Source organism: Hyla sarda, unplaced genomic scaffold, assembly GCF_029499605.1.
Source record: "Hyla sarda isolate aHylSar1 unplaced genomic scaffold, aHylSar1.hap1 scaffold_514, whole genome shotgun sequence".
Lineage (NCBI taxonomy): Eukaryota > Metazoa > Chordata > Amphibia > Anura > Hylidae > Hyla > Hyla sarda.
The window spans coordinates 153,894-170,298 of record NW_026610525.1 but is presented as its reverse complement, the minus strand read 5'-3'; the positions used below and the strand labels follow the sequence as shown (position 1 = coordinate 170,298).

Below are 16,405 nucleotides of genomic sequence, written 5' to 3'. Positions count from 1 at the left end.
AATGCCAGCCTGTTACCGCCTAGGCCCAGGAGCGCCATCTTTGACGCTCTGGGCCTGTTGGTACCGGCTCTTCCTGGCACCCCTGTGGCGGTGGATACAGGGGTAATAATTGGGGGTTAGCGCTAGCTGTTTTTGGGGCAAACGCTAAGCCCTGGCTTAGTAATGGAGTCCGTCAATAAGACCGGCTTCCACTGCTAAGCCTGAAAATTCTATAAAAAAAACAAAAACACAACACATTGGAAAAATTATTTTATTTTAAAAAACACTCCCCCACAGGCCATCGAATCCGTCGTAATCCTCTGCATACACGGATATGAAACGAGAAGAGAGCAGGGGAGAGCGCCCATAATGCAATGTCTACCTAAACAGTGAGCCTCCAATTGGTGCAAAACTACAGCTCCCAGCATGCCCAGACAGCCTTTTCTGGGCATGCTGGGAGTTGTAGTTTAGCAACAGCTGGAGTCTCCCTGTCTGGGTAGACACTGGCAGAAGGGTCTGTTCCCATTATCCAAAATGGACAATGTGAACAGAGCTTCAGACTTACTAGCCTGGATCTCGTCTGTAGCTCCGCCCCTAATTACGTCATCACTAGGGGCGGAGCTACACGTGGGGACTGGACGGAGGTAAGGGGACTTCTCCATCTTCTGTATACACTATATACAGCTATCTGTAGATAGCTGTATATAGTGTATACTGCCCAAAGGGTTAACCTACACTGTCAAGCAGTGTAAGTTAACTCTTTCCTTGCCGGGCTGGCTTAGCGCACAGCTCAGCAAGGGGTTAAGTGAGCCAGCAATGTGTATACTGTATACACATTGCAGGCTCACTGTAAGTTCTTGCTGGGCAGTAGATATACGATGTATACCTACGGCTCAGCGTCAGCTGTTCTCCCGACTCTGTAGCCATGAGAACAGCTGATCCCGACAGTCACTTCAGGAGGATCGAAGCGGGTGTCAGGAGGAGTGACATCCGCTGGGATCTGTCCCTTACTGCAGGTACTACTACTCCCAACATGGAGCACACTCTGCTGGGAGCTGTAGTATCTGCATTGACAGACAGATCGCAGCGTCACTCCTCCTGACACCCGCTGTGATCCTCCGGTATAATGTATGGATGTGGGCGGCTGCTCTTCTATGGTCCCCTGCACGACCGTATATATACACATATTCCTATTTCCCACAGAGTTGTGATTGGCTGGAACCATCTGACCAATCACAGCTCTGTGGGAAATATGAGTATATATACATGAAGTCTCTCGACAGCTCCAATCTCCCGCACCTGCGGTCGGACAGGCCAGCAGCGCGCCTGGCCCAATGGGAACAGCAAATGAAAAATGGAAATGTCCAGCGCTTTAGGATGCAAAATTCTTCGGCTTTATTAAGTCATAAAAGCATACAGCATAGGGACAAGAACGCTGACGCGTTTTGGATCTGTGCGATCCTTAGTCATGGCCATGACTAAGGATCGCACAGATCCGAAATGCGTCGGCGTTCTTGTCCCTATGCTGTATGCTTTTATGACTTAATAAAGTCGAAGAATTTTGCATCCTAAAGCGCTGGACATTTCCATTTTTCATATGTGTATATATACGTCAGTGCAGGGACCATAGAAGAGCGGCCGCCGCATCTATACATTATACAGGAGGATCACAACAGACCCCGGCGATCTGTCAATTAGTACAGGTAACTACTACTCCCATCATGGAACAGTGTGTTCCATGCTGGGAGTAGTAGTACTACCTAAAAAAAATCTAAAAATAAAATAAAAAGTGAAACACACACTACATTTAATGGTACCCTACTAAATTTTAATAAAAAAGGTATCTCCATCACTATTTTGGATCGCTCAAGTCCAAAAAGTAATAAAAACCGCCTGAAAAAACGCCAAATTTAAAACCCACATGGCATTTTTCTTGCCGTTTTTTCACTCCCATAGACTTCTATGGGAGAAAAACGCCAAGATTTTCCCGAAAAAACGCCAAAGGCTCGACAAGAGGTGGTTTTAAAAAAACTGCCAAGGAGCCCAAAAACGCCAAAAGGATAAAAAAAAAAAAAAAAAAAAAGCCAAACTGAAAAAAGGCAAGTGGATTTGGCATTTTGCAGTTTACTATTGACTTGCAGCGAACATCTGGCCGCAGCGTTTTTTCACAAAACGTTTTTATTGGCGTTTTTGTAAAAAAAAAAAAACGAGTGGAAACCTAGCCTAATGCTTCTCCAGCTGCTTCTACCACCACAGAGAATGTGACAATGGATGTTTTAAAAACCCTCCAAAACCAAACAGGACCTCAAACTGAGAGCAGGTGGAGGGAGGCTGGTTGTAGACCGGACAATGATGTTTGGAAACATGGGGATGGTCGATTGTGTGCACCCCCAGTCTTGTATCCCATTTTGGCGAGTTTCTCTCATCTCCCTTCCCATGTTTCCAAAGGGGGAATGATTCCTATCACCAACACATTGTGGTTTGCTCCAGGTTTCTCACAGTTGAGTGGTGTAAAAAGTGCATGATCTGCGCCAAGTACAATCCAGGTAAATGACACGTCTTGTAAAACCTGACTACCCATTCCAGAGACTACAAATAGACCACATCCAGCTGCCCAAATGTGGTGTCTATGGGGGAGATTTATCAAAACCTGTGCAGAGGAAGAGTGGTGCAGGTACCCATAGCAACCAATCAGATTGCTTCTTTCATTTTCCACAGGCCTCTAAAGAGGCCTGTGGAAAATGAAAGAAGCAATCTGATTGGTTGCTATGGGCAACTGGACCACTCTTCCTCTGCACAGGTTTTGATAAATCTCCCCCTATGAGTATGTTCTGGGGTGTGTAGACATGTTCTCCTCTTGGGTGGAGGCGTGGCCTGTTGCTAAGGTGACAGCAAAGAAGCTGATATGTGAGATTGTGTGTAGATATGGCCGACCTGAGACAGTAGAGTCCGACCGAGGGACTCACTTTACAGGACAAGTGTTTGCAGATTAATCTCCGTACTCCGTACCGTCCACAATCATCTGGCAAAGGAGAGAGAGCAAATGGGGATTTGAGAAAACAAAATAGCTAAGATCTGTGAGCAGACAAATCTTACGTGGGTACAAGCCTCACCTTCAGCCCTCTTTGTAATGCGACATACCCCAAAGGGAAAACATGGCCTTTCACCATTTGAGATTTTGTTTGGCAGACCCCCACTGACAGGTCTATTCTTTCCACAAGAACTACATGGACAGTCCCCGTCCTTACCTGACTATGTCGTCCAGCTGCATATACAACTGACTAACTAGCATGGAACAGTTTTCTCTTCCTCACCAGATCCTGAAGAAGTAACCGGAACTCACCCCCTGCACCCTGGAGACTGGGTGGTGATAAGAAGATTTGTGAGGAGACATCTGGAGCCCCGATTTGACGGCCCATACCAGGTGCTACTGACTACACCCACCTCAGTCAAGGGGGAAGGAAGGCCAAAAAAAGGACTAGCACCAAAAGGGTGAGGCCCCAGGGGACGAAGAGGATTGACGGAATCAAAATGCATGTACTGTCCTACGTGGTGTGTTGTGCTTTATATCTTCATGCACAAGTGGAAGGTGGAAAGAAGAAAAATTCAATCTGGCTTCTACATCAGCAGAATATATATATATATACACACACGACTGACTGCGGGATCTGTTCTCATATATATATATATATATACACGACTGACTGCGGGATCTGTTCTCATATATATATATACACGACTGACTGCGGGATCTGTTCTCATATATATATATACATAACTGACTGCTGGATCTGTTCTCATATATATATATATACACATAACTGACTGCTGGATCTGTTCTCATATATATATATATATACACACGACTGACTGCGGGATCTGTTCTTATATATATATATATATATACACACGACTGACTGCGGGATCTGTTCTCATATATATATATATATACACACACGACTGACTGCTGGATCTGTTCTCATATATATATATATATATACACACGACTGACTGCGGGATCTGTTCTCATATATATATATATATATACACACGACTGACTGCGGGATCTGTTCTCATATATATATATATACACACACGACTGACTGCGGGATCTGTTCTCATATATATATATATACACATAACTGACTGCTGGATCTGTTCTCATATATATATATATACACACACACACACACGACTGACTGCGGGATCTGTTCTCATATATATATATACACGACTGACTGCGGGATCTGTTCTCATATATATATATATATATATATACATAACTGACTGCTGGATCTGTTCATATATATATATATATATATACACACACGACTGACTGCTGGATCTGTTCTCATATATATATATACACACATGACTGACTGCGGGATCTGTTCTCATATATATATATATACACACGACTGACTGCGGGATCTGTTCTCATATATATATATATATACACACATGACTGACTGCGGGATCTGTTCTCATATATATATATATATACACATGACTGACTGCTGGATCTGTTCTCATATATGTATAAAGTCTGATGGGCTGTGTTTGTGCGAGGGGTGGAAGTAATTATCGCTCCCTGCACTTCCAGGTGGGGCTCATTGGGAACAGGTGGGGGCGTGTGTATATAACTCCTCCCTCTCCTACAGGGGCGGAGCTCGTGTCGTTTGTGGAATCTCTGCTTCCTGTGGCAGGCTGGTGTTTGAATCTCCCACAAAAATCTTCAGAGCTGCTGCTCACGGTGCGGAGGCCTCGCTGATCATGAGTCGGGGGGGTGCAGGCGCGGCATTCCTGGCAGCTCCGCATCCCTGGCAGCTCCGCTGGCTGTCTTATCTGGGGATGCTGTGTCTCACTCGGATTATAAGGTAATATAGGGCAGGTATGGTGCTGGCTGTCTTATCTGGGGATGCTGTGTCTCACTCGGATTATAAGGTAATATAGGGCAGGTATGGTTCTGGCTGTCTTATCTGGGGATGCTGTGTCTCACTCGGATTATAAGGTAATATAGGGCAGGTATGGTGCTGGCTGTCTTATCTGGGGATGCTGTCTCACTCGGATTATAAGGTAATATAGGGCAGGTATGGTTCTGACTGTCTTATCTGGGGATGTCTCCTCTGATTATAAGGTAATATAGGGCAGGTATAGTGCTGGCTGTCTTATCTGGGGATGCTGTCTCACTCGGATTATAAGGTAATATAGGGCAGGTATGGTTCTGACTGGCTCTGCCTGCTACAATTGTCTATGCTCTTGGGACAGGTTGCGGCAGCTGCCCAGTCCTCGTTATGCGGTCCTGTCAGCTTGGCTGCTATCGTTAATCTAAAGTATAGTGTAATGCTCTGCAGAGGGTTGTTTCAATATAACGTTTGCTGTATACAGTGTGGTGCAATGCTCTGCAAAGAGTCGTTTCAATATAACTTTTGCTGTGTGGTGCGGTGCTCTGCGGGGTATACGGTGCCCTTGCAGTATACGGTACAGTGTAATGCTCTGCAAAGGGTCTCGTTACAATATAACATGTACTGTATAACGGTATAGTGCAGTGCTCTGCAGATGGCCTCTTCACAATATAGTATACATGATATACAGTTATGGTGCAATAATCTGCACATGGTCTCGTTACAATATAGTATACATGATATATAGTTAAGGTGCAATGCTCTGCAGATGGTCTCATTACAATATAATATATACTATATACAGTATAGTGCTATACTCTGCAGATGGTCTCATAAATAAACTTTATACAGTTAGTGCAATGCTCTGCAGATGGGATGGTTTCAATACAACATATTATATAGGGCATAGTGCAATGCTCTGCAGAGGGTCGTTACAGTTAGCATGTCCAGTGTGGTGCAGTGCTCTGCGAAGGGTCTCGTTGCAACACAGGGTGGCATTTACTGTTTGGTGTGGTGCAATACTCTGCAGAGGATCACGTTGCAGGGTAGCATATGCTGTGTGTGCTGATGCAGTGCTCTGCAGACTGTCTTGCTTCAATATAGTATACAGTAGGGTGCAATGCTCTGTAGAGATATAACATAGGCTACATCCAATTAAATCATAGTATACACAGTGTAATACTCGTTGTTTGCACGATCATGGTATCCATACGGTTCATACGCTTGGTTTATTATGGGCATACACGCATTACTGGTACAAGGTGCACACGAGTAGAGCATCTTCACGGTTTGATAACTCCATGAGTTTCTTATCGTCCGTACTCTCATGGTTAATTCATACGCTTATGGCACACTGCTCGTACGCGCATAGTATGTATACAGTTTCATGTGCTAATATCATTATATACGGTACATATACTCACTGACGATACATTCACAGCATTTATACTGGGCAAACTCGTTTATGATGTTCACCTCATGGTTATTCTCTCACTCGCTGGTGTGTTACATGGTCCACAAACTTGGCTTTTATGCTGTTCACATATTCTTGGCATGTTCACGGTCTTACGTTCTTTCTACCATGTTACGTTCATGGCAATCAAACACCTCGTAATTATCACTGGTTCATACGCTCAAAGTATCATTCGGTTCATATGTTAATGGTATTTCATACTGGTTACGGCAGTATACTGCCTATAGCAATTATACGGTTCATACACTCATGGCAGTTATAGTGGTCACACGCTCACGGTTCTTAAGTTGTTCACATGTTCACCGCATTCATACACGCAGGTTTCATACGCTCATGGCAGTTACATTGGTCACACGGTTATGGTTTTGTTGTTCATCACATTCATACACGCAGGTTTCATACGCTCATGGCAGTTACATTGGTCACACGGTTATGGTTTTGTTGTTCATCACATTCATACACGCAGGGTTCATACGCTCATGGCAGTTATATTGGTTGCACGGTCATGGTTTTGTTGTTCACACATTCACCGCATTCATATACGCAGGTTTCATACGCTCATGGCAGTTACATTGGTCACACGGTTATGGTTTTGTTGTTCACACGTTCACCACATTCATACACGCAGGTTTCATACACTCATGGCAGTTATATTGGTCACACGGTTATGGTTTTGTTGTTCACACATTCATCGCATTCATACACGCAGGGTTCATACGCTCATGGCAGTTATATTGGTTACACGGTCATTGTTTTGTTGTTCACACGTTCACCGCATTCATACGCTCATGGCAATTATATTGGTTACACGGTCATTGTTTTGTTGTTCACACGTTCACCGCATTCATACGCTCATGGCAGTTATATTGGTTACACGGTCATGGTTTTGTTGTTCACACGTTCATCGCATTCATACATGCAGGTTTCATACGGTTCTCACACATAGTGTCATGCTGTTTCATGCAGTTGTGGCCACGCGCTCATAGCATGTTCACAGCATTATACTGCTCATAGTACTCATACCTCATAGCGTCATACCACATATTAATTCATAGCACATATGCTCAACGCTTATACTGCACATGTACTTGTAGCATTTATACTGCACATACACATGGCCTACATCAGGCACATACGCTCTTAGCATTAATACCGCAAGTATACTCATAGCATTATACTGCTCATAGTATCATACCACTATACGCTCATAGCATTTATACCACATATACGCTTGTATTCATACCACAGACATGTTCACGTCATGTATATTGCACATAGAATTGTAGCAATACACTACACGGACATTCGTAGCATTCATTCTGTACATACGATGGTAGTAATTATTATGCTGACACGTTGTAGTACTTATTCTGCGTACATGTAGCATTCATTCTGTTATGTTCTCTGCACTAACATCCATAGCATTTACTGTACATGGGTAATGGTATTTATTCTGCATGTTCATCCATAGCATCTACACTACACACATGCTCCCGTAGCTTTTACTGTACATATGTTCATAGCATTCATTCTGTGTATTCGTGCATAGTCTTTTATATGGAAAGTTCACTCAGGTTTGTCATGATGTTGCCCTATTGCCTGACTCCTCTTCAGGTTAAGGGGTCAATGTCGGTTGCTACTGACTCGTTCAGAGCAATCGCATTGTTGTTTATTGTCATGACCTGACAAGTTCTCAGGTCAGATACAACCTCCTCTGTTGTATTTCACGACTACGTTATCAGTTAGTTATAGTACACATATTCAACTATCCGGCACAGGTACTCGTTCAAAGGGTGGTCATCATTTTAGTGGCACTAATCGGCTGTTCAATACCCGGTCACCTGACTCGTTCCTTCAGGGGTTGAATCGCAGTTGTTACTGACTCACATTCAGAGCAACTAATTTCAGGAATACTCACAATGTTAACCTGTTGCCTGACTCCTCTTCAGGTTAAGGGGTAATGTCGGTTGCTACTGACTCGTATTCAGAGCAATTTTGTCGTTGGTGTATTTGTTATGACCTGACACGTTTTCAGGTCAGATACAACCTCGTCTGTTGTATTTCTCGATTACGTCATTTCGTTATAGTACACAGATTCAACTACCTGGCATAGTTGCACGTTACGCTCATAGTCTGGTTACGTTCATAGCTTTATTTTGTTGTACTGCACATGGGTAATAGTTTTTCTACATTTCCATCCTTAGTCTACACTATACATATGCTCCCGTAGCTTTACTGTACTCATGCTCATAGCTTTCATACTGCATATTCGTGCATAGTGTTTATACAGAAAACTTATACAGTTTTGTTAGGATGTTGCCCTTTTTGCCTGACTCCTTCAGCTTAAGGGGTTAATGTCGGTTGCTACCGACGAATTTTCTGAGCAATTACTTTGTGGTTTATTGTCATGACCTGAGACGTTCTCAGGACAGATACAGCCTCCTCATTTCATGACCACGTTATCAGTTACTTATAGTAGACATATTCAGCTATCCGGCATAGTTGCACGTTGTCTATCTTTTTAGATATATGTTTACACTTTATTTTCTAGGCATGTATGAGGTACTCATAATGTTGTTAGAGCATAAATTCATAACGTTCCTTAGGTTTTCACGGTACTTACGCTCCCAGCTTGTGTATGATACATGCACCAGTACACAGCATTTGTTGCATACTACCATAGTTGTATGCGGGTAGGTTATTATGTGCATTCGTTCCTAGTGTTGAATAGCAGTTGCACCTCTGGCTGTACATATATTTACAATACACGATTACAGTATTCATATGGTGCTTACATTTATTGCAGATATATCGAGCCCATATTCTTAAACCTCCTACGTCTGCAGGGGGGATGCACCACATAGGTTATTGTTACAGACATGTCTCAGAGCAATAACATATTGAGTAGCGCCTTGTAGTTGGGTATACTGTTAGCAGTTTATGCCGTACATACGGTTAACATGTTTCATGCGGTGCACACAGGGGAGGTAGATCATTTGCTTAGGGTATTGGACACAATTGGTCATTTTTGTTACTGACACGCCTTCAGAACAACACGCCAGCTTCATACAGGTATCTTGTCATGCATACTCATGATGTTACCCTGTTGCCTGACTCCTCTTCAGGTTAAAAGGGGTAATGCCAGTTGCTACTGACTCGTTTTCAGAGCAATTTTGTTGTGTGTTATTTTTGTTATGACCTGACACGTTTTCAGGTCAGATACAACCTCGTCTGTTGTATTTCTCAATGACGTTATCATTTCGTTATAGTACACAGATTCAACTATCCGGCATAATTGCATGTTCTCTTTTAAGGAGGGCCAGCATTTAGTTGCAGATATATTGTGCATTTAATACACAGTTACATGACTCATTTCTTTAGGATCGGGGATTGAATCGTGGTTGCTGCTGTCTCATTTCAGAGCAATTGATTTGACATGGTTATGTAGGTAATCTGACACGTTTGAGATAGCATACAATCTCAATATGGCATTTCACACTTATGTATTAAAAGAAAAAAAAGTGGTTTTCAAAGACCTGTGACCTTTACAGGCACGATGATTTCACAAAGACCTGTCATGTCTACAGGCTCGATGGTTCCGCTGGGACCTGTGTCGGGTTCAGGCACAACGCTGTCAGGTCTACAGGCATGATGGTTCACCTAAACACTGGTCACGTCTACAGGTACGTTGCTCTCGCAGGGAGCTGTCATCTGCAACGGGTCATCACTTCCAAGTCCAGTTGGGTCAGTACAGTGGCTAGTTAGGTATGTCTGTTGTTACAGTCTCAATCAGGTTAGGAGCCTTCGTGAAACTTGTTAGGCGACATGACCCACACGGTCTATCAGGTAGATAGGTATTTCTTGTCATTTACCTGTCAGTTTAGTTTTTGCCTCTTAAATAGCAGGGGATTGGTGCTTGTCAGACCTGCCATGAAGTTAGCCTTTCCGTGTCCATTTGAAGTAATGTCACAAGTAGGGATGGTAATAGGTATAGTTCAGTTAGTATATTTGGCAGGGAATGTTATTCTCAGGTTGATTCTTTACAGATGGACGTTACTACCACGGTTTCAAAGGTATGGTTACCACCTCTAGTAGTCACTAGTTGGTCAGGGCTACTCTTCCAGCACATTAGGTATAGTCTACTTCGGGTATGTGAAGATTGATGGTGGATGTAGGATGTTTTATTTCAGGAATTGTATTTATCCTAGCATGGTTGCTTTTTGCCCTCTATAGGCGTGCCCTCATTGCGCGGTTATGGCACAACTCAGACCGCTATGCTAGGGTAAGATCTTGTATAGGTATGTAGGCAATCTTTCCTGTCACTAGTACACGTATGGAGCCCCGATCACAAATATATACATAACTGACTGCTGGATCTGTTTATATATATATATATATATATATATATATATATATATACATATACATATAACTGACTGCTGAATCTGTTCTCATATATATATATATATATATATATATATATATATATATATATATACACACACACACACACGACTGACTGGATCTGTTCTCATATATATACACACACGACTGACTGCTGGATCTGTTCTCATATATACACACACACGACTGACTGCTGGATCTGTTCCCATATCCCTACTACCCACAGGGGATTCCTCTAATAGGTGTCCCCTATATCAATGAATGATGTGAATCTCACAGATTATAGCTATGATGTACAAATAGATGTTGATCACACTTCCCATAATCCTCTCTCAGACCAGGATACATATCTAGAAATTGCTGGTATTGTCTCTACACCCACAATATGTTTGGGTCCCATGTACCTGAATTACATAGCCAAAATTACAGGTCGACTTGTTAATTTGCCCAAGGTATATGTTGGAGAAACGAATTGTAAGAATGTCACCCTGATATATAACATGGAGTACAGGGAGATGCCGTGTGATATGAAGGATGGTGCCTGTAATACTTTATGTTTTGTCCAACTCTTAAAGCTTCTTGTGCCCCCAGGTGTCCCGTCCTGAACAGACAGATGAGGATGATGGGATCTGTAACACTCAGTTGTACCGTAATATGGTACGGATTCATGGTAAGATCATTCCTAGGGTCCTAAAGCAGGGACTCTATTACATCTGTGGTAACAGGACCTATTCATGGCTTCCTATGGGAACATGGGGTAACTGGACTATAGGAAGAGTTGTAGCAGCCATTAGACCACGCGCAAATATTTCATTATTTAAAACATTTTCTGGGGGAAACAGACATAAGCGAGAATTGTTTTCAGCTGCAGATAAGTCGTGGATGTGGTTCCCGTCTTGGACCGGATGGGGAGTTGAGTTGGCAAATAAATTAAATAAATATGCTGGCAATATGGATGGGATTATCAATGAGACTACAAGTTCTATACATGCCCTTAACCCTTTAACGACGCAGGACGTATATTTACGTCCTGCGCTGGCTCCCGCGATATGAAGCGGGATCGCGCCGCGATCCTGCATCATATCGCTTCGGTCCCGGCGCTCATCAAAGGCCGGGACCCGCGGCTAATACCACACATCGCCGATCGCGGCGATGTGCGGTATTAACCCTTTAGAAGCGGCGGTCAAAGCTGACCGCCGCTTCTAAAGTGAAACTGAAAGTATCCCAGCTGCTCAGTCGGGCTGTTCGGGACCGCCGCGGTGAAATCGCGGCGTCCCGAACAGCTGATCGGACACCGGGAGGGCCCTTACCTGCCTCCTCGGTGTCCGATCGACGAATGACTGCTCCGTGCCTGAGATCCAGGCAGGAGCAGTCAAGCGCCGATAATGCTGATCACAGGCGTGTTAATACACTCCTGTGATCAGGATGAGAGATCAGTGTGTGCAGTGTTATAGGTCCCTATGGGATAACAATGATCAGTATAAGAGATCAGTGTGTGCAGTGTTGTAGCCCCCTATGGGATAACAATGATCAGTATAAGAGATCAGTGTGTGCAGTGTTATAGGTCTCTATGGGATTACAATGATCAGTATAAGAGATCAGTGTGTGCAGTGTTATAGGTCCCTATGGGATAACAATGATCAGTATAAGAGATCAGTGTGTGCAGTGTTATAGGTCTCTATGGGACCTATAACACTGCAAAAAAAATAAAAAATAAAAGTGTTAATAAAGGTCATTTAACCCCTTCCCTAATAAAAGTTTGAATCACCCCCCTTTTCCCATAAAAAAAATAAAATAGTGCAAAAAATAAATAAACATATGTGGTATCGCCGCGTGCGTAAATGTCCGAACTATAAAAATATATCTTTAATTAAACCGCACGGTCAATGGCGTACGCGCAAAAAAATTCCAAAGTCCAAAAAAGCGTATTTTGGTCACTTTTTATACCATTAAAAAAATGAATAAAAAGTGATCAAAAAGTCCGATCAAAACAAAAATCATACCGATAAAAACTTCAGATCACGGCGCAAAAAATGAGTCCTCATACCGCCCTGTACGTGGAAAAATAAAAAAGTATAGGGGTCAGAAGATGACATTTTTAAACGTATACATTTTCCTGCATGTAGTTATGATTTTTTCCAGAAGTGCGACAAAATCAAACTTATATAAGTAGGGGATCATTTTAACCGTATGGACCTACAGAATAATGATAAGGTGTCATTTTTACCAAAATATGCACTGCGTAGAAACGGAAGCCCCCAAAAGTTACAAAATGGCGTTTTTTTTTCGATTTTGTCGCACAATGATTTTTTTTCCGTTTCGCCGTCGGTTTTGGGGTAAAATGACTGATGTCATTACAAAGTAGAATTGGCGACGCAAAAAATAAGCCATAATATGGAGTTTTAGGTGGAAAATTGAAAGGGTTATGATTTTTAAAAGGTAAGGAGGAAAAAACGAAAGTGCAAAAACGGAAAAACCCTGAGTCCTTAAGGGGTTAATGAAGAACTAGCCCAGGTCAGTTTCGGACAGGTAGGATGTTTGTTAGATGAGAAGTGCAAAACAATCCATATATGTGTGATATGCTAATAAAACTCCTCTACGTGTGCTGTGCTAATAACATCAATATATGTGTGATAATTATCAAAAGGGTGAAATATGTTAAAGAAATCAATGAATTTCTACCACTTTTCTTACTTTTAATATTAAGTTGATTCTTAAGAGGCAATGAAACAATGACATTTTTGTTTGTCATGAATAGTTGTTTTTCTGCTTACGTGTGTGTAAGATACTCATATTATCACGACCTACCAAGGAGCATCTGGAGTCACGATAAAGAAGATGAATGCGTATATACTTTCTTTGTCTCCGGATTGGCTGAACTATGGACAAATGACATTATAAAGACAGTTCTCTTATCTGATCACATAACATATACCCAGGAGAAATCATGTGACGTGCTGTGTGTTAATGCGGGTTTCATTGTAATCCTGCCTAATTAATAATAATAATTTCTCTTTCATTTGGTCCAACTGTTTCACGTTATCTTTGCTTTATCAAACCTTTTTCCTTCCAATCCACGACATATATGGGAATTTACGAGCGTGTAACTGGGTCTTCAATCCGTGTAATAATGGCGCAAAGTGTGAAGTAAAGAGATCTTGTACCAGATGTGATCAGATCTCTAGGGATTTTATACCCCGGGGAGGACAAAGAAAAGGAAAATAATTACACCGATGTTTACTGAACCCGGGGGACGCTGAGATATTGACGACTTCTCATATAGAAAAATGGATTTTATGATCTGAGACCGAAAATAGACGTCAAGACGGGAAACGCTGGTCTAGGGTTTGTGATAAATAAAAGTATCTGCAGCGTCTTATGTTCAGAAGAGACGATCTTCAAGGGAGACGCGCGGATCCTGTCTGATGCCTTGAATTAAAGTCTCTATAATCATAATGAGAAGGGGGCGGGGACAACACTGACGCGTTACATTCCCTATATACAACGTCAGGGACAATATTACATTTATTATAAGTCCAGTGTGCGGAGATGAATATAAGAATAATAAATCATATAAGAAAGAAAACTTTTATTAATAAGTGGTAACAAGTTTGGAGATGCAGTATAGGATATCTGACATTTATACATATCATATGTACATGGATAATATATAGATGTGTTATCTACATCATTTATTGCTCTGAATTGACTTCTCTCCTGTGTGAGTTCTTTGATGTTTAACAAGATCTGATTTTTGAGTAAAACATTTTCTACATTCTAAGCATGAAAATGGCTTCTCCCCTATGTGAGTTCTTTTATGCTGAAGAAGACCTGATTTCCGAGTAAAACATTTCCCACATTTTGAACATGAAAATGGCTTCTCTCCTGTGTGAGTTCTTTGATGTTTAACAAGATCTGATTTTTGAGTAAAACATTTACTACATTCTAAGCATGAAAATGGCTTCTCCCCTATGTGAGTTCTTTTATGCTGAAGAAGACCTGATTTCCGAGTAAAACATTTCCCACATTTTGAACATGAAAATGGCTTCTCTCCTGTGTGAGTTCTTTGATGCTTAACAAGATCTGATTTTTGAACACACCCTTTCCCACATTCTGAACATGAAAACGGCTTCTCCCCTGTGTGAGTTCTTTTATGTTTAACAAGACTTGATTTCTCAGTAAAACATTTACCACATTTTGAACATGAAAATGGCTTCTCTCCTGTGTGAGTTCTTTTATGCTTAACAAGACTTGATTTCTCAGTAAAACATTTCCCACATTTTGAACATGAAAATGGCTTCTCCCCTGTGTGAGTTCTTTGATGATTAACAAAAGTTGATTTCCGAGTAAAACATTTCCCACATTCTGAACATGAATATAGTTTCTCCCCTGTGTGAGTTTGTTTATGTTTAACAAGACTTGATTTAGAAGTAAAACATTTCCCACATTCTGAACATGAAAATGGTTTATTTCCTGAATGAGCTTTTTGATGTCCAACACCCCTTCTCTGACCTTTCTTTTCGTTAACATCCAGCAATGAATGAGAAGACAGGGCCTGTATATAAGGATGAGATGACAGATCTTGGCTGTGAAGGGCTGAGGGTGTATCTGGGATAATGGAATGTTCTTCATATGTATCTTGTGTGATATCATCATCTGCTTTATAATCTGAAGATATAAGATTCTCCTCTGATCTCCTGGTACAAGAATCTGCAGAGAATAACACAGATTTTATTAAATCAACCCAGGAAATTTAAACTTTTGTGTTTTCTTTTTTCCTCCTCTCCACATTCCCGTAATTTATTTTTTTCATCTACAGAGCCGTTTGAGAGCTTCTTTTTTGTGACACCAATCTTACATGGTATTAACAACTTTCATTCGCTGTGCATTAAAATATAAGTCAGGTCCATACGATCATAACGATAAATATATATTTTTTTAACATTACTTTTTTTTATTGCATAATGTTACGTTTCATACATATGTAAAAAAAAAAAAAAAAAGACGTGCAACACTTCCATAGACCCTGGGTAAATAATCACTTAAAGGGGTACTCCAGTGCTTAGGCGAAGATGACTGACCGCGGGAGTCCCGCCGCTGGGGATCCCCGTGATCTTGCACGCGGCACCCCGTTTGAACTCAGTCCCCGTTTGTAATGTCCTCGTTCTATCACACACCGGAGAGTCTATATAATGTGGTGTGAGAGCTTCTGCTGAATGTCCTTGTTATATTATACACCAGAGAGTCTATATAATTTGGTGTGAGAGCTTCTGCTGAATATCCTCATAAAAAATAAAATAGGCATATGTGTTTTATGTTAAAGGGGTTCTCCGGTGCTTACACATCTTTTCCCCTATCCAAAAGATAGGGGATAAGATGCCTGACCGCGGGAGTCCCGCTGCTGGGGACCCCCGTGATCTTGCACGCGGCACCCCATTTGTAATCAGTCCCCGGAGTGTGTTCGCTCTGGGTCTGATTATGGGCGATCACAGGGCGGGCGGCGTGTGACATCACACCTGCGCCCCCGTGTGAAGTCCCGCTTGGCCCCTCAATGCAAGCCTATGGGAGGGGGCGTGACCGCTATCACACCCCTCCCGTAGGCTTGCATTGAGGGGCGGAGCGTGACGTCACATGGGGGCGCAGT

At 42.0% G+C, this 16,405-nt stretch overlaps 1 protein-coding gene and 1 long non-coding RNA gene across 2 annotated transcripts in view; one reads left to right on the top strand and one right to left on the bottom strand.

The window, feature by feature from the left end:
* Nucleotides 1–2,820: 2,820 nt before the first annotated feature.
* Nucleotides 2,821–13,976, top strand: LOC130338146 (uncharacterized). Its single transcript, XR_008878901.1, has 3 exons — nucleotides 2,821–3,531; nucleotides 11,353–11,431; nucleotides 13,520–13,976. It is a non-coding gene; the product is annotated as an uncharacterized LOC130338146 (long non-coding RNA).
* A 503-nt stretch (nucleotides 13,977–14,479) lies between these two features.
* LOC130338151 (zinc finger protein 585A-like) overlaps nucleotides 14,480–16,405 on the bottom strand; it is a gene marked incomplete at its 3' end in the record, with an annotated part of 31,973 nt that continues 30,047 nt past the window's right edge. The window contains exon 7 of the mRNA XM_056553977.1: nucleotides 14,480–15,316. Coding sequence (XP_056409952.1) covers nucleotides 14,480–15,316 — 837 coding nt within the window. The remainder of the gene's footprint in view (nucleotides 15,317–16,405) is intronic.